At 42.0% G+C, this 18,258-nt stretch overlaps 1 protein-coding gene across 6 annotated transcripts in view; it reads right to left on the reverse strand.

Moving 5' to 3' along the window:
- The window catches only part of LDAH (lipid droplet associated hydrolase), a 108,428-nt gene extending 95,091 nt beyond the window's left edge, over positions 1-13,337 (reverse strand). For 2 of the 6 annotated variants that reach the window (XM_015284973.4, XM_040697218.2), the window contains exons 1-2: positions 13,176-13,332; positions 3,039-3,197 (exon numbers count right to left, since the gene is read on the reverse strand). In XM_015284973.4, the coding sequence (XP_015140459.1) occupies positions 3,039-3,197; positions 13,176-13,209 (193 nt within the window). In that variant the 5' untranslated portion in view covers positions 13,210-13,332. Of the gene's footprint in view, positions 1-3,038; positions 3,198-4,961; positions 5,082-12,132; positions 12,287-12,654 lie in introns of all 6 variants that reach the window. The other 4 variants (XM_015284972.4, XM_046938952.1, XM_046938953.1 and 1 more) reach the window with 4 other exon arrangements.
- Positions 13,338-18,258: the final 4,921 nt, after the last annotated feature.

Raw genomic sequence — 18,258 nt, forward strand, 5'->3', positions numbered from 1 at the left:
GCCCTAGAAACTCCTGCAGTACCTTAGGAAATGATGGATGTAGGACCTTCAACAAACTGCAGCTGGGGAAACAGCAGGAAAGATGAAGATGCAGAAGTATAAACAGCACTGTCTCATTAGTTAAAGAACAGAAGCACCATTCAAAACAATATTACTATCTTGGCCATGATGTTCAACATAGAATCTCCTTTGTATTAACAAACAAGTTAGAAGTCAATGGAAATGTTCTGCCTGCTTTGATGGCTTTTTAGAGTTTCCACCCTCACTGATGTTCAGGCAACATCGAGATACTCTCTGGGAACAGAAACAAACTATTCCCTGACTCATTATACTCCAAAATGAACTGCAGGTGGCAGGTATGGATATGGGAGTGAAGGACACTTTTTCAGGCAGACAATCACAAGGCATTAATATAATTTTTTTCCTTAAAAATACAGTAAAGAAAGTACACAGTTATAACAGAAGGCTTTAGGCATTTCAGATGTTGCGGCAGTGCTGCCAAAAATCAGTTTTTAAATGCATCTCACAGTATTCGGAGGGATTTGTTTGGTTTGGTTTCCTAAAAACAGCTCCTGGATGTAGAAATCACTTTTCTTTAGAAGAGAAGCTTCAGTGAGGCATTACCCACAGCAACACCCAGACACAGTAAATTAATCAGAACCAAAATGTAGGCTGTTCAGAAGCAAAAGGGGGCTAATAGGAACCCTAAAGGAAAGTTTAAGAGGAGTGACTGGTATGGCAATATAAACCAAAGCATACCGGTCATTTCAGCAAAGCAGAAATAAGTGCAAAACAGACAGGATTTCTAAGAACAGGTAGCAAAGGCTGAGCAGCATCCAAAAAAACCCCACACAATCGTGATTGAAAAGGGAATTAAAATCATTGTGTGATACTTAAACATTTCAGTACTTCGCTTTCAAAACATAACTTTCATTGAATGATTATTCTTGGAGGTTTTTTTTAGCACTTCTACGTACACACGTCCTCGCATTCCTGAATATCTGTATTTGCTACTGAAACACAACTTTGGTGTCAGCTTAAGCTGCAGAGATTGAAGTGTCTACATTAAATATTGCTGCCATCTGAAGGTAAATACTTATTGTGAATCTAGCAAAATAAGCTTTATAATGAAAAAAAAAGCCTTAGTTGCTTTTTGCTTATTTTACAATTGTTAAAAAGAGGAGCACCATAAATGAAACAGTTTCCACAACAGCAACGCTCATCTTTTAGGTTCTGCTTGTGAAGAGTTCTTTGCCTTTCTGCTTTCCCATTTGTGTTAGCAAAAAGGATCCCCTTCTCTTAACAGGACATAGCACACAGCATTTCACAGCAACTGAGACCAGGGGAGTAGGAGGAAAAGCTGAGGAGCTGGGTACTCTAATGGCTGGCTAGGCTACCAGAAAACACCCTCATCACCAATTAGTTCTAATCTAGCCACTTTGTAGCTTAGTAGCTCTTGTTGCTGCATTACTTTTAATTGTTCTCTCACTGAAAGAACTCCCAGTGTTATGAACACAGTTCTGAAATTAGAGCAAGAACATCAAGCTGCTCACAAAACCTTGCAGATCGCTACAGAAGTGCTTTGAATATTCTTCTGATGTTTATCTCTGATCACCTATCTAGTTAATATGAAATGCTACATCTCCATAGAAGTATACTGCAGGAAGGAAGACTCATGTAGCCTTGCTACTCCATTTTCTTGTAGACAAGGTTTCTATGATAAACATAGAATCTATAAGGTCTGCACGTCTTGGTGCACTTCAAGCAAAATAACTTGAAGACAGATAAAGGCTCCAGAACCTGAGGTAAAAAGAAACTTATCTGTTCATGTAAGGCCTTCCAAAAATGCCTTAACTGTAAGAAATCAACAATCAAAAAGCATTAACTCACACTTCACAGAATCACAGAATGGCCCAGATTGGAAGAGACCTCAAGGAGCATGAAGCTCCAACCCCCCCACCACAGGCAGGGCCATCAACCTCCACATTTAATACCAGACCAGGCTGCCCAGGGCCCCATCCAACCTGGCCTTGAACACCTCCAGGGATGGACGGGGCATCCACAGCCTCTGTGGGCATCCTGTTCCAGCACCTCACCACTCTCACAGCAAAGAGCTTCCACCTGATATCCAACCTAAATCTTCCTTCCTTCAACTTAAAAACCATTTCCCCTTGTCCTGCTATTATCTACCCTTTCAAAGAGTTGGCTCCCCTCCTGTTTATAGGCTCCCTTTAGGCACTGAAAGGCTGCAATGAAGTCACCTCACAGCCTTCTCTCCTCCAAGCTGAACAAGCCCAGCTCCCTCAGCCTGTCTTCAGAACTTAAACCTCATAAAACTGTTTCACAATTTGGATCCAAACAGATAGACTGTTATAAGAATAAAAGTTACTCTGCACAGATCTGGCTTAAAAAGCTGTTCCCATGAAGCAGCAGTGATGAACTCATTGGAGCCTTATTTCTTCTTTTCAGTTGCAGAAAGAGTTTAAACTTCATCGTGATTGTGTGAAAAGTTATGCTCCTAGTAAACTCCAGGAGGCAAAGGCATAAAATCATTGTGCCTGAAGAAAGTAACAAAATATTCTGTGGTGCTTCCAAAACCTTGTAAAAACTGAAAAATGGGATCCAGTCACCATCTCACCATGAAGCAAAGAGCAGCCTACACATTGGCCCATAAACAGCAGAGTACATTCAAACAACAGCTTGCACAAGGCTGACATCGCAACAACACTTTCACATACAATAAATAAATAGAGTGCAATTAAAAATACACAATGCTGTCAGCAAACAACCACCACAGTATAAATGAGACATTCTAATTTCTCAGTTTTATCTTAAACAGGAATACAGATGACTTCTTGTTGAGATTACAGATAACAGTACTAATTCAAATCCAACAAAGAAATTTCACCGTTGCAATACCACTGATTTTTAGCCACATATGTGCCAGATTTATCTAGGAACATTTCTGACACTGAAATTGAGGGTGCCTGCTCCAATTATTCCATTTCCAAAGTTAAAATGAACAAAAAGACACTTACCAGGAATAATCATGAACAAGAGCCTGGGTAGATTTTTACTTTCATCCTTTGAGAGGTCCTTCCAGGGCCCACACTTTAAAACGTGGGTAGCAGCTCCACAACAGTAGATAAATTCTTCATGTAATGGGACTGGCTCTTCTGACACCGATCTCATGTTTGCTGTTAAACAGAACAAGAGATTGTTACAATAAATTGGCAAATACTTACATATCTGGCTCTTTGCTACTGTAACTTCCCATAGAATAATTGGGGAAAAAACAAGAAACAGTATATCCCCCCAAACAGTATATAATGAGCAAATGGATAATGACATCTAGTTTACCATAAAGCCAAATAATTTTACATTTCTTACTCTCACAATCCAGTGAAAAGATTCAACTGAAACATAGTTGAAGATAAAAAAAAAACAAATCTCATCTTGAAATTAACAGAAGTACCACCGCCTTTAAAGTTGTTTAAAAACACCCAAAAACCTACAGTTCTCCCTCAGACTTCATAAAAGAAGCTTTGAAGAATGTTTCCATTATTGGCATCTATCTTTGCAATGAACTGCCTGTCCCCAAAAACACTGCGGGAGAGCCTGTCCATCCCCAGATACACATAATGGACGGAGGTGTTGAGATAAGGTTCCTACCAGCTCAGCCAGCTGGCAGTGCCATTGCTGTGGGCAAGCTAAGAACTCACAGCCACAGACTTGCCTGGAGACAGTTAAAGGAGTCAGCATGGAGGGGAGGAACAGAGCTGGAGAAAGACATGCAACTACACAGCAAATTGGGCCCATCCAGTATTTTCTTCCTTGTCTTCAACTCCCACTCATGAACTCTTTAAACATACATGCAAAGATATTACAAGGAAGGCATTTTCCACCAACTCATCTAGTGAGACAGATAAGGCTTGAACTTCTGCTAGAATACACAAACACAGGCTTTGACTTGCTGGGTAGTGCTTTAGCCCTAGATTAACACGGCACTGATGTGGGTGTCTATCTGAAAGCAAACTCCTACTACAGAATACAGAGACCTAAGTTACAGCACAGGGACTGACTACTGAACAGCCACGGGACACACTATGTTTCTACCTTAGGATAAAGCAAGCGATCCTCTAGTCAGCAAAGCCTATTGTGAGACCTTGAACACATCTGACATACTTAAAGGCACTTACAAACAGATCTGTACATTCAGGTGTTTTACTACTGATTGGCACTCCATCTATCGCCATTGCATCGGGTGAGAATACTCAGAGCAGTTATCCACCAGGAGTAGATCACTGCTGCCATGCAGGTAGGACTCTTCAACGTTCATCCTTATTTCAGCTGACTCCAAAGTAAAACACTAACAACAAAAATAATCTTCCTTTGCATGCACAATTCTTAACTACTTATGCAGCCATCCTGATAGCATACTAATCACTCTATCCTACAGTGTTACTTAGAACTGTAATTACTCGGATTTGAAAGATTGCTTGGTAACAACATTTACAATCCGCATTTAGATACCGTTTGTGATAGTACTTTCATCAAATTTGTCCTAGCACTGCATGACATAACCAGAGTAAGCTGTTTAAAATTTCACCTATAAATTGCCCAGTCACAAGACAGGACAAACAGGCTGCTGCATCTCTTCTGAAGAATGCTACCTAGGTGAGAGAGACAGTGGTAATCCCAAGGGCAACAGTAAGCCTCAGAGAGCAGTGCTGGAACCAAACTAAAGGAGAAGGGAACAGTGAAGCAGACTTGATATATGCAACTTCCCAAAAATATGTAAAACACACCCCAGGGTGCCCAGGAAGCTGGCAGGATTACAGTGAGTCTATTCTCTATTCTTTTTGCTACATCATGATGACTTGCAAAACTTGCAAGAAGGCAACCACCATGCACTTGCTCAAGACAGAGTATGCAGGGAACTACAGGTCAGTCAGCCTCATCTCAGATCTCACCGAGCTACAAGGAAAATCCTCCCAAAGTTGTAGGCACATAAATGTGACTGAGTGCATCCAGAAAGAATTTGGCATGGGCATAATCTGTCCGAATAACTTCATCACCTTCTACAAAGAGACAAATTACTCAATAGCTGTTGGAAGAAATTTTGATGTTGCTTAGTGTACCTTGAGCAAGAGTGCCTCCCATAGTGTTCTTATAATCAGATTGGTGAGATGGAGATTAGGTAAGCAGACTATAAAGTACTGTTGGGTGAGAAAATAACATAAAGCTAAACAAAAAGAACACAACAAAGAAAAACATTCACTTAGCAGCAACATCCCTCAGGGATCAATATTGAGCCAATACTGTTCAGTGTCCTCATTATGCACCTGGACAATGTGGTATGAAGCACTTGTCAGCAGGTTTGTGCGTGATAGCAGTGTGGGAGGGAGGGCAAGAATCATGGAATATCCCGAGTTGGAAGGCACCCAAAAAGATCATCGAGTCCAATGCCAAGCTCCACACAGAATCACCTGAAATTCAAACCCTATGCCTGAGAGTGCTGTCCAACCACTCCTTGAACTCCAGCAGTTTAGTGCTGTAACCACTGCCCTGGGGAGCCTGGGACAATCACCCTCTGGTGAAGAACCTCCTCCCAACACCCACCTGCCATTCCCTTGGCTCCACACTATTCTCTTGGGTCTTATCGCTGTCATCACAGAGATCAGTGCCTGTCCTGTGCTCCCCTCATGATGCTGTGTGCTGAACAAAACAAGGGACCATTTTTCCTCTAGACAGTGTTGCTCTCCAAATGGACCTTGGCCCAACAGGAACCACACGAAATCCAATGGCAAATGGAAAGTCCTACACCTACAGTTCAATACTGCAATATAGCAGTAGAGGCTGGGTAAAAAGTAGCTTTGCAGAAAAGGCAAGAGGACAACAAGCTGAACACGAGTCAGCAGCGTGGCCTTGGAAAAATGGAGGCCAAGTGTACAAATGCTGCAATAGCAAGAGTAACCACCTGGGTGATGGACTGACATTATTTTCTTCAAGCACTGGAGAGAATGCATCTGGAATACTGCATCCAGTTTTGGATTCCTCACTACAAACAAAACCATTAACAGACTGAAGAAAGTCAATCAGATGACAAGATGATACAGGTGCTGAGGCACACGGTGGATGTCCAAAGGACAAGGATTAACAGTGAAAAGTTGTGCTTTTCTATTAAGCCAAAAAGAGGTTAAGTTGTAATCTAATAGCAGCCTAGACATACTTGAGAGATACCTACAAAGACAGCCCTGCCAAACTTTTCTTTGCAATGGCAGATGGTAAGCCAAGAAGCAACAGTCACAAGTTGGGCCCCTGGAGATTCACATTATGAAAAACTTAATCACTAGGAAAGCAGCAAGTAAGTCTGAAAGGTAGTGGAATCTCTATTGTTGGAAGTTTTTCAGACTCAGCTGGATAAAAGAATATTTTTCTATTATTCTAGCAAAGGTAGCAGAGGGCTTCATGAATAGGTGACAGTAACAAATTATACAGATCGGAGAAAAGGAATCTGAACTAGGTCAGTCCCCTAAAAAACAAAGGGATTAGAAGCAGATGCATTCCATTGATTGACTCTACATATTTTATCATTATTATTTTTAATAAACGCCACCCTAATTGGTGAACTTTGTGACTGAATTCAGTATCACAGTGCAAAAGTGAAAATGGAGAAGTACAGTGAGATTGCTCCTGCTGACTGCTAGAAACACAGGCTCCAACAATTTCTGCAGTGTTATCCCCAGAACAGAATAACCCAGACCTGGCACAAGCTCCTTGATTTGCAGACAGGAACATGCTCAGAGGTAAGAGCTGGCAGCAAAAGGAACAGACACGCTGTATGGTAGGAAACCTGCAATGATGAATGGGGGCTGGAATGAGGACGCACAAATCTCATCAAGGATCTCTTCGGACAAACAACAGCCAAATAGTAAATGTCAGATTTTCTATGAAAAAATTACAAGTGTCAAAGATTTTGTAAGCTGATGTGATATTTGTCACAAATCTTGACTCGTTTTATGTAAGGAAATCAGCAGTAGTCAGTGGCAGATGAAACTGAAACATTTTTGCATTTTGTTTTACAGTATAATTCCATTAGTTGTATGACAGAAGGGACACGCTAGCCCCTTTCAGTCTGAAGAAAGAATTAGTTCTAAAAGGTCCAGATTTTATGGATTCAAAACAGGAATACATGCCTCTATGGAGCTGCAAACAGAAATGGAGACCTACAGCCACAAACGCCTACCAGTGATTAATGTAAGGAATGGAGCAACCTCAACAGAAAAGCCTCTTGCCTTCATTCACCATCAAACTTGTTCCAAAAAGACTGCAACAATACTTTAGGAGAGTTCTGGAGGCACAGAGTCAAGAAATCATAAAACACTGCCAGATCCCAGAATGATAAATGCTTACATTGTTCTGGTACAAAATTATTTTATGAAGATAGCAGTCAAAAACCCTGGAGAAATAATGGATAAGGGAAGCTCACCTTAACATTGACCACTCATTAGATCTCAGAGAGAGATTTGGTTTAATAGAGTTCATCACATGCTTAGGACAATATTAAAAAAAAAAATCAAATGGAGTTCTTGTTTATTAACAGAAATGATGAACCATAATAGAACTGCTACTGCACTCTTGGTGTTGATTTTCTAGAGTATAAAACAGCAAATGAAAGACTTCCAAGACTACGAGGCACAATGACAACTTCTAAGTTACAGCTGAAAGCATCAACTACTGGTCTACTGCACTCAACAGAATAGACAAGGGAAACCAACTTTTCTTTGTAGTTCTGGCAATAACACACTAGTTTTTATTTTTGGTCTCTCTTTCCCTTCGGCAAGGATCTCAGTTTTTGTTTTTGCTGAAACTCCTTCACAAAGGCCTTGAATCATAGAATAATTTGGGTTGAAAGGGGCCGTATAGACCATCCAGTTCCACCCTTCTGCCACGGGCAGAGATAACTCCCACTAGATCAGGTTGCCCAGAGCCCCTATCCAACCTGTCCTTGAACACTCCTCAGGGATGGGGCATCCCCAGCTTCTCTGGGCAGCCTGTGCCAGTGCCTCACCACTCTCTAAGTAAAGACTTTATTCCTAATATCTAATCTAAATTTCCCCCCTTTTGGTTTAAAACTATTATTCCTTGACCTATTGCTACAATCCCCAATACAGTCCCACCCCTGATTTCATCTAGACCCGTTTTAGATATTGAAAGACTGTTATAAAGTCTTCCCAGAGCCTTTGACAGGCTGAAGTCCCCCAGGTCTCAGCCTGCCTTCAAAGGAGAGATGCTCCAGCCCTCTGACCATCCTTGTGACCCTCCTGTGAACCTGCTCCAACAGCTCTACATCTTTCTTGTATTGAGGGCATCAGACCTGGATACAGTACTCCAGATGGGGCCTCACACGGGCAGAGCATAGAGGGATGATCACCTCTCTCGTCCAGCTAGTCACACTGCTGTGATACAGCTCAGGATATCATTGGCTTTCTGGGCTCTAAGTGCACATTGGCAGTTCAAGTTCACTTCTGTCCATCAGCACCGCCAGTCCTTCCCTGCAGGGCTGCTCTCAGTCCACAACTGAAAGCCCATTATACTTGCAGGAGCTCAAATAGAGAAAGCCATGCCCTTACTAGGTAGACCAAATAGTCGCCCCCATTTAGCATTGCAACTTACTGAAGTTAGAGGTTGGAACGTTACATTTCATGAACAAAGCTGTAAGAATCCATTCCATTTATATTTGAAAAGAAACACTACGGAATTTAAATTTCAGCACACATCACTACCTAAAAAAAGGCAAGTTCAAAATTCAACAAGTACATAAATTATGTTGGAGAAGAGATGACATGGGCCTTCACAGGTAACTGAGTTAGCAGAAGAGGAATAGCAGCACACACTGCAAAAGAAATAAACAGAAAATTCAGGGCATGTGCACAAAAGGAAATCTAAAAGGAGGAGGGTGAGAGGAGAGGCCATACGCACATGTCAGAGTCACAGTATCATAGAATCACCAAGGTTGGAAAAGGCCTCTAAGATCACCCTGTCCAACCGTCCACCTATCACCAATATTTCCCACCAAGCCACGTCCCTCAGTACAACACGTAAATGTTTTTGAACACCTCCAGGGACGATGGAGGTCCACCACCTCCCTGGGCAGCCCGTCCCAGTGCCTGACCATTCTCACGGAGAAGTAGTATTTCCTAATGGTTCAACCTGAATCTCCCCTGGCGCAATGTGAGGCTGTTCCCTCTAGTCCTATCACTAGTTACGTAGGAGAAGAGGCCAACCCCCACTTCACCACTACCTCCCTTTGGGGAGCTGTAGAGTTCTAAGCTCTCATTTATTATCCTAAATCAAATGCCCTACACAAGCCACACTTCTGTTGAATTGTTGCTTAAGTCATATACGTAGTCTGGACAACAGCACAAATTTAAAGTAATAGTAATCTATTCACTCTTTTAAACCAGAGCACCCCAAAATTATGATTTTGAAGAAACTTCCATCTTTCGGCAGCATTAACAACAAGCAAAAAACAAACAAACAAAAAAAGGTATCTGCCACTTCATCTGATGTCAAAATAACTCCTTTTTCACCAACTATTAGATTCAAGGAGGTCTACACATTCTTTGTTCTTGTTAAACAGGCAGAGCTCAAAGAGCATAATGAATATAAGGAAGAAATTGACATCAAAGCAAAAACAAAACAAACAAAAAAAACAACCAAACCAAAACAACCCTACACCATTCAATTAGCACCAGGTTGTCCTTCACTTGGCTTCCCCTACCCTGTAATGTACTCCCCCCCACCCCGTACTGTTAAGCATGTATCTTTCTATACACAGAAAAAAAGGAACAGTTACTCCTTTTTACTATGTTTCTTCCATATTTTTGCCTTATCTGTTCTAACATATGCTCGAATTCAAAACACTTTTTCCTATTTCTCATTTTATTCTTTCAAATTACGTGTCTTCTCACATCAGTGGTTCATCTCACCTTCATTTTCAGTATCTAGCTATTGCTGTTTCTCTTGCTTTTCAACAAGAACAAAGAAGGAGTCAAAATTCTGCTTAACTATAGCACTAACCTTAGTCTTAGAATCCACATTGTTCCTAGCAAGGAGCAATGGTGAGGTTCATCATTTTAACGAGGTGAATGGGACAGCAGCTGAGCAGTCAGGCTAGAGAGAAGCGCTACAGTAGCTGAAAAGCTTCTCCATGCATCTGTGCTCTGACAGACTGACAATTCTAGAAACAAAAGAATTTGCCAAACTGGAAGCAGCACTAACTTGTTCCATAAAACAAGCACAACCACTCAAGTACCACTATTTTGCACAGGAATCCAGCTCCTTCCACCAAAACACCACTGCTAAACCCTGACAACACAACCAAGTACAAACTTACACACACATATGAAGCATGTGTTCATCAAAGGTGCAAATAATAACCCAGTTAACACCTAACAATTTTATTTGCAATTAGTGCTCCAATTTATTTTGAAAGGTAAAATGTGATCGTGTGGATTTCCACAAAACATGTCTATTAGTAAAGTTTAATGTCCTGGTTTTTTGAACGAGAAAATCTGAGTAGAGAACACATCTAAATAAAGGAAAGGGGAATATCAGTTGTAAATAGAAGCATGAGATGAGACAGAAAAGGGAAAGAACAGTATGGTTATTGGTAGTAGCAGAAAATGAGCATCCTGAAGCAAGAAATCCTGCCATGCTTATATTTGCAGCATGTCTGGTTAGACATCGCTCTGGCAAATCAGAATTACCTAATAAATGAAAACAAGGCACTTACACAATGCACAGCCTCACCAGGCAGCTGTGCAGATCTTGCCAGGTAAACAAATAGTTTTCTCATTCATTGCACTCATCTGCTGTGTAGTTGGGGTACCTTTTTGGTGAAATCCCAGGTTTGCTTCAAGATTAAGATTCAGTTTAATTCAGACCTTTCACGTTACACATTTGCTCTCTATTATGAATATTCTTTTATTTAGAATGACTTCCTCCCGTGTAACCTGTTTCTAAATCTTACTGCACATTTAATACCATCAAACCATGCACTGGAACCAAATTAAGTCAAAACTTTTAATGAAAATCCAGAGCCTTACACAGTGGCTTAAGAGCAGAAATAACAGTTAAGCCACTACTAACAGCATGCCTGAATTTAATAACCAAATACTGTCCTTTATACCTTGCTTATCTGTTTTCTGTGTAAGTACATGCAAAACACTGATAAAACTAAACGCCAACATTTGCTCCTAACACTTGGCAAATATAACCTTGACATTATCTGAAACTTGAGACCTCCTCTGTTTCCAGACAAGGTGCCAACATTATAATAAATCATAATAATGGAGAAAATATTGCTTAAAAAACCCAAAGCTGTCTACCAAAAAAAGAAATTAAAGTAAGACTTGTGCACGTAAGAAGCTTTAGAGTAAGTCTTGTCAGCTTTATTTCTGGCTTGGCAGTTGTGATGGAATTGATTTTTTTTAAATGATTAGCAATACACAATTTATTGTAATTGTAAATTATATGAAGGAGACAAACAGGTAATTACTCGTCATTATCTTTTGGAATTTAAGGAAGAATAAATATCAAATTAAAAAATATAAATTAAGCAGTAAGGAAATTCAAAATGAATGGAATTGCCTCCTTAATTAGCTTGGCATTTGAGCCACAGAACTTGATGCTGGATGATGAGAACACCAGAGCTTCACATGGGCACAAGGTACGAATGAGTTCACGGAGATGAAATTCACAGAGGAAATTTAGGTCTTCAGTGCACCTGTAACTGAAAGTTCCTGGGCTGTAGGTTGCAGGCTGAGTAAAGGTTTACAGGGCGGGGCCAGGTAAAGAAGGATATGCTTGCCTCTTTCACATCCATCTGCCTGGGGTATTGGCAAAGGCTCTTGAGAGATCACTGATTTCGCACGCTTTTACGTAACCTTTGTAGTAATTCCATCACAGAGAGCATTAATTGTTAACACCAGGACTTATCCAGACATGTAAATGCGTGGCTGCCTCCCTCATGAGCATTGTAAGCAAGCTCCATGGGTAGATAGGGAACTAAAATAATCCTAATGTTTGAAGGCCTCCAAGACGCCTACAATGCAAATTCATTACCAGATGCTGAAAGATGACCGTGCAAATGGACTTTCAGACCTTAACTGAGTATCACAGAGTCCCAGAGGGCCTGCAGCATACCACATCTCAGTGAATGAGGAGCTGCAGCATCTGAGCGGTTCAAGTCTTCTGAAGATATGACTTCAATACTACCCTTTTGTTGCAAAAAAAAAGAGAATGCTTCATCACCTTTGCAAGCACAGCAAACAGGTTAAGACGAGGAAAGCTTCCAACAACTATTATGCCTCCACACTGCTTCCTCATTCCCTCCATTTTCTCACTCTCCACCCATTTCCACGCCATCACCTCTATGGCTCCCTGACCCTGATGCTCCCCACTTGCCTGGCGTTGGCACATCCCCTCTGCAGCATCAGCCTTCAAGGTGCCATCTGGAGCCTGTGGTGATGCTCTGGGGCCACCCAGGCATGACTGAGGGTTCCAGGAGCAGGGCGTGGGGCTCCGCTCCTCCCAACCACCTGAGCTATTCTAATAAAAAACAATACTTCACCTTCAGCATCTCACCTTGCTTTTCACTTTTAGGTACGTATAGTTGTATTGTTCTCATCTACTGGCCATTCTATCCCTCCCTGCTTAATAACCTGCTGCTTAGATAACGAGCATCACTCAGAGCCGCAAGAGACGTCCACACAAACACACACTGCTAAGCCCTGCAAGCAGCGTTACTGCAACTATTTTCTGGAAAGAAAGAGAAACAAAGCTTAGGGTTTGCTTCTCGAAGTTCCATCGTGAGCTAAAGGAAAAACATAAAATAAAGGGAGCACGGGGATGCGCTATCGCCAGCCAGCGCTACTCGGTGGAACAAGATTGCAGGACAGGACTTGGCCCCAGCGTTACATAAGGGCGGGTGGTCCCCCTCGGCCCCGCCAGGCACCAGGGCGGCAGGAGGGACGAGAGCTCCCACCCCTCCGTTACCGAAGCCGCCGCACAGCCGCAGGGCACGGGCGGGCAGCTCGGCGGCCGCCCCCGCCCTACATGAGAGCGGGCAGGGAAGGGAAGGGAAGGGAAGGCAGAGAGGCACGTACCTTCCCCTTTCGCCGGCTCCGCAACACCCAGCATAGCGGTGGCAAGCTGACGGCCCGACGTCTGCCTCAGCTGGGCGGAAACGAGCAGCCGGGCCGCCGCGGGAGCAGCGAGCGGAGGGCGGCGAGGCCGCTCCTTCCGCCTTGGGCCGCGCGGGGTGGGCTGAGGGCGGCTCGGCTCCGCCCGGCCGTGAGGCTGCCCGCCTCCTCGTAGCGCTCCGCCCCGCCGCGCCCGGCCTTCAGCCGCGACGTGCGGCCGCGTGTGGAAAGAGCGAGATAAAGCCGAGTGCTTAAAGCGCGGGGGAGGGAATGGGTAGCCTAAGGTTGAGTGCGTCCTTCAGTGTATTGCATCTTCCATCTACACCAGGAGTGTGGACAACAGTGTGAGCCTGGCTGCCCAGAATGCAGGAACGCATTAAAGCAGACTGAAAATACAAGATTTTGAGGATCAACTTGCAAAAAAAAACCAAAAACAAAGTAGCAATAAATCTATTCTCAAAGCACAGCAGTGCTGCCTCATTCCATCCCGTAAGGTGTGAACGGGGTTCAGGGCAGGTAAGGCCCTATCACGGGAATGGAACCCTTCAGAATCACTGAAGGTTGGAAGGGGCCTCTGGAGATCATAGGACCATAGAATCGCTCAGGTTGGAAAAGACCTTAAAGGTCATCAAGTCCAACCATGACCTGCCCATCCTACCCTAACAAACAACCCTCTGCTAAATCACATCCCTGAGCACCACATCCAAACTGTTTTTAAACACATCCAGGGATGGTGAATCAACCACCTGCCTGGGGAGCCTATTCCAGTGCTTATCAGCCCTTTCTGTAAAGAAGTGTTTCCTGATATCCAACTAAACTTACCCTGGCACAACTTGAGGCCATTTCCTCTTGTTCTGTCACCTGTCACCAGTGAGAAGATCCCTGAGTCCAGCCCACTGCTCAGTCAGGCTCCCTACAGCAGGTTGCACATGCATATATCCACATGGGTCTTGAATATCTCCAGACAAGAAGACTTCACAACCTCCCCGGGCAGTCTGTGCCAGGGCTCCGTCACTTTGACAGCAAAGTTCTTCTGCATGTCCGTTTGGAACTTCTGTGTTCTGGTTTGTGCTCTTTACTCCTTGTCCCATCTCTGCATGCTACCAAAAAGAGCCAGACCCCAACAATTTGACTCCTGGGCTTTAGATATTTATAAGCATCGATAAGATCCTCCGTCAGTCTTCTTTTCTCCAGACTGAACAGTTCCAGATATCTCAGCCTTTCCTCCCATGGAGGTACTCCAGGCCCTTAGTCATCCTTGTGGCTGTCCACTGGACATGTTTATCCAAGAGGACCTCAGGGAGATCTTCATGCTAATATTTATTTATTTATTTATTTTTAAATCTATGTTGGAAGAGCTGTTTCAAATGGAAGCTGTGGTAGAGTAAAAAAAAAAAAATAAAAATAAATCCATTGAATAATATCTGAATGGTTCCAAGAGGAATCTGGACAATTGCGAACCAGTGAGGCTAAGTCATATGTTGAATGAACTGATAAAAACACAGGCAAGAATGAGTGGAACAGGGATAAATCTGTTGCACCGGCGACAAGTCAGCAGTATTTTTTATGAGCGTACATGAGTTGCTCCAAAAGTAATGCTTCCTATTTATTTCCAAGGAAACTGCAACAGATAAAACAGCACAATAACACTATTTGATAGAGCAAATTCTCAGCTACAAAGCACCGTTTTTCAACATAGTCATCACCATTAGCTGTGTATTTTCACCAGCGATGAACAAGAGCTGTATATCACGCCAAAAAATATCTACACAAGCAGAAGTGACCCACTGTTGCTGTTGCCACTGCTGAAATGCTCCACCCACCACCTCACTGTGCTCACAGCCACTGTTTGGTCTCCAGAAATATTCAGCAAATGTTGATGAATGTCAATGGGTGCAATTTTTTCCTCATGGAAGAATTCAGTGACACACCTTCGTACTTCCATATCAGATGCCATTCTGTCAGACTGCCCCTCTGCTGCCATCTGTCACATGGCAACAACATGTAATGGGATATTGGTGGGAAGGTTCAGCCTCTGCTGCCATACCAGCAACATCCACCTCTGACTGACATTACTTTCAGAGCAGACTTTGATCTCATGAATCCCTGGTATTCTTTGGAGGATGACCACATCTGGACAAGGAATGAACATGGAAAACCCGAAAGATTTTTTGAGAGGAGCTTTCACTGAAGGCTCTTGGAAGACCAAGCTGTCATGGGATAGAAGTTATGACCTTTGGGTAGATAAACTCCAGCCAGAAAGGTAGGATTAAATCACCATTTTTTCAAATGGGGTGGCATAGCAGGTAAGGTTGTACAGGAATTTGTGCTAAAATAAGTCCTGATAAACATATTAAGAAATACTCCAGAAAAGGAGATGAAGAGCAGAGTAGTAAAATTTGTTGTATGTCCTGAATTACTGTAGATAGTAAAAATTATTTAACACTGCAGAATGACCTCTAAATTCTTACTGATGGAGCAATAAAATGATAGGTACATGTTGATGCATGAGATTGAAGTCCAGTTAGACAGAGTAGGCTCTAAATGAGTGGCTATTGTTCCTGAGCAACCCGGGTGTCACAACAGGTGCTCAATGAAATCTCAGTGCCATGTGCTCCGCTGTGGTCAAAACTGAGTGAGATTTATTAACCATCAGGAAACAGGCACTGTAATTCTCTGTAAGCGACTATGATACACTCATCTCTTGCATGTGGTCTGCAGTTCTAGCAGGTCCAATCCCACAGAAAGGGTATAAAACACTACAAAAGCTATAGATGTGACAATGTCTTTTGGATATGTGCAATTTTTCTGTATATGGAGCACTAAAAGAAACAGATATCTGAAGATAAGTCGATGGATACAGGAGGTAGGGGAAATGATGCCTGAAGCTAACATGTGTGAAACTGAATACACAACGATTCCTTATTGTCTTTCTATTGCAGAATTTATGGTTAGAAAGCTAAGCTAATAAGCAGCAGTGTCCAAACAGAAATATTTTAATGTATTTTTAGCTTCATTGGAAACATCACAGTTTCCAAAAGTTTACAGGGGTTTGTAAAAAAATGAGGCAGATTTGTTGAAGGAAAATGCACCAGGGGCTGTTGAACTTAAAGCTGAGAAGTCCAGAGACTTTAGTCTTCCAGAGGTTAGGAAGTCCCAATGCTCTTTCCTTAGCATCAGTTGGTAGATGCTGTCAAAGACAGAGGGGACTTTTAAACTTAATCTAATAATGTTTCCAGATTCCTATTTAGAACCAGCATTATTTTTTCTGAAATCCTCATCAAGCCCTGCAGGTCATTTCTCATTTTAGGACTCAGATTGTATAATATGTGTATAAATGATCCAAAGGCCATCCAGATGCTTGAGATACTATTGATCAGAGTACATTTTGTTAAAGTGCTTATAGAACTTGATTGTCAGCAGCAAGTAAGTTCATGGGTATGTGTTACAATGATTACATTTTATCTGAGCTGGAGTTCATAAATTCCTGCAGCCAAGTTCCAGGCGAGTACTTTGCTTCACATGGTGTAAGAGCAAGGTGACATTTGCCCTGGTCTGTTTTGTATGGACTTTAAGAAGAAAACAAATAACAGAACAGGAAGTTAATCGAATCAGTATCTTTGCTGAAGAATCAGTAATCTAATGGTGAAATGTAAGAAACAAACAAAGCAGGTGGAGTGGATGTTTTGTGGGCAGCATGTTTTGTTAGCTCATGTCTACTCATCGCTGACCTAGTCACAATGTAGTCATCTGTGGCATTAGACAATTTCTTTCATGGCTGTAATTGATCTTCAAATGCTCTCCACATAAGGAGAAAAACTTAACTCCTTAAGAGCATCTCCAATTGATTAACTTACTTCTTAAGCCAAATTTCTGTCCGTGGTGTAGGGATGGAAGGTTTGCTGTCTGCAGTTTCAGACATCATTTGATGTGGAGAAAGCATTTTTAGGAGATCACAAATCGTTCTCTATTTCTGCAGGTATAATTTCTAACTGTAGAAGGATAGTGGTACAGTATACATGAATACATGTATACTTATCAGTAAGACGCCTGATGATTTACTCAGTAGATTATCAGTAAATATGAAAAAAATATCTTTTCCAGTATCTGTCAAAGAATATAAATGCAGTTACTCTGGGTGTTCAATTCTTCTCTGATATTTTGAATGAAATGAAAAGGCATTTCTGGTCTCTGTTACTCCTCTTTAAGGCACACATGGAAGGGAATATAATAAGGTGATAAGAGAGAAAAGTAATTTCATAAGAGTGACTTACATTCAAGGTACAAGAATTTGCAGATAAAACTTCAGTCTTCATTCTGTTAAAGCATAGTATTTCTGGACAGTTTACGAACAGCTGAGTTATAAAAAGTTAAGTAGAATCTGTCACAGGTCATTGATATACTTCTGTTTGAAGTAGTCCATATGTCCACAGTGTTGCAAATATTTAACTTATCAATTAACTTATTAAATTAAATTATCAATAGGGGGGAAAATGGTCTCTGTACAACTTCAGGTCCCACTTCTTTCAACTTTCTTTCCAATTTTTATTTATATGCAATCCTGCTTTCTCTTCTCTTCTCTTCTCTTCTCTTCTCTTCTCTTCTCTTCTCTTCTCTTCTCTTCTCTTCTCTTCTCTTCTCTTCTCTTCTCTTCTCTTCTCTTCTCTTCTCTTCTCTTCTCTTCTCTTCTCTTCTCTTCTCTTCTCTTCTCTTCTCTTCTCTTCTCTTCTCTTCTCTTCTCTTCTCTTCTCTTCTCTTCTCTTCTCTTCTCTTCTCTTCTCTTCTCTCCTCTCCTCTCCTCTCCTCTCCTCTCCTCTCCTCTCCTCTCCTCTCCTCTCCTCTCCTCTCCTCTCCTCTCCTCTCCTCTCCTCTCCTCTCCTCTCCTCTCCTCTCCTCTCCTCTCCTTTCTTTAGTTATCTTTCCTATTCTGTGAAAACACTGCACTAGCAAAATGGAGAAATTTGACTGCATAAGGAGGGTAAACAGTAGGTAGCAACACTGGATCCTCAATAGATTTTCAATGGAATTATTGACTTTTGTAGAATTA

The sequence above is a fragment of the Gallus gallus genome, chromosome 3 (genome assembly GCF_016699485.2).
Source record: "Gallus gallus isolate bGalGal1 chromosome 3, bGalGal1.mat.broiler.GRCg7b, whole genome shotgun sequence".
NCBI lineage: Eukaryota > Metazoa > Chordata > Aves > Galliformes > Phasianidae > Gallus > Gallus gallus.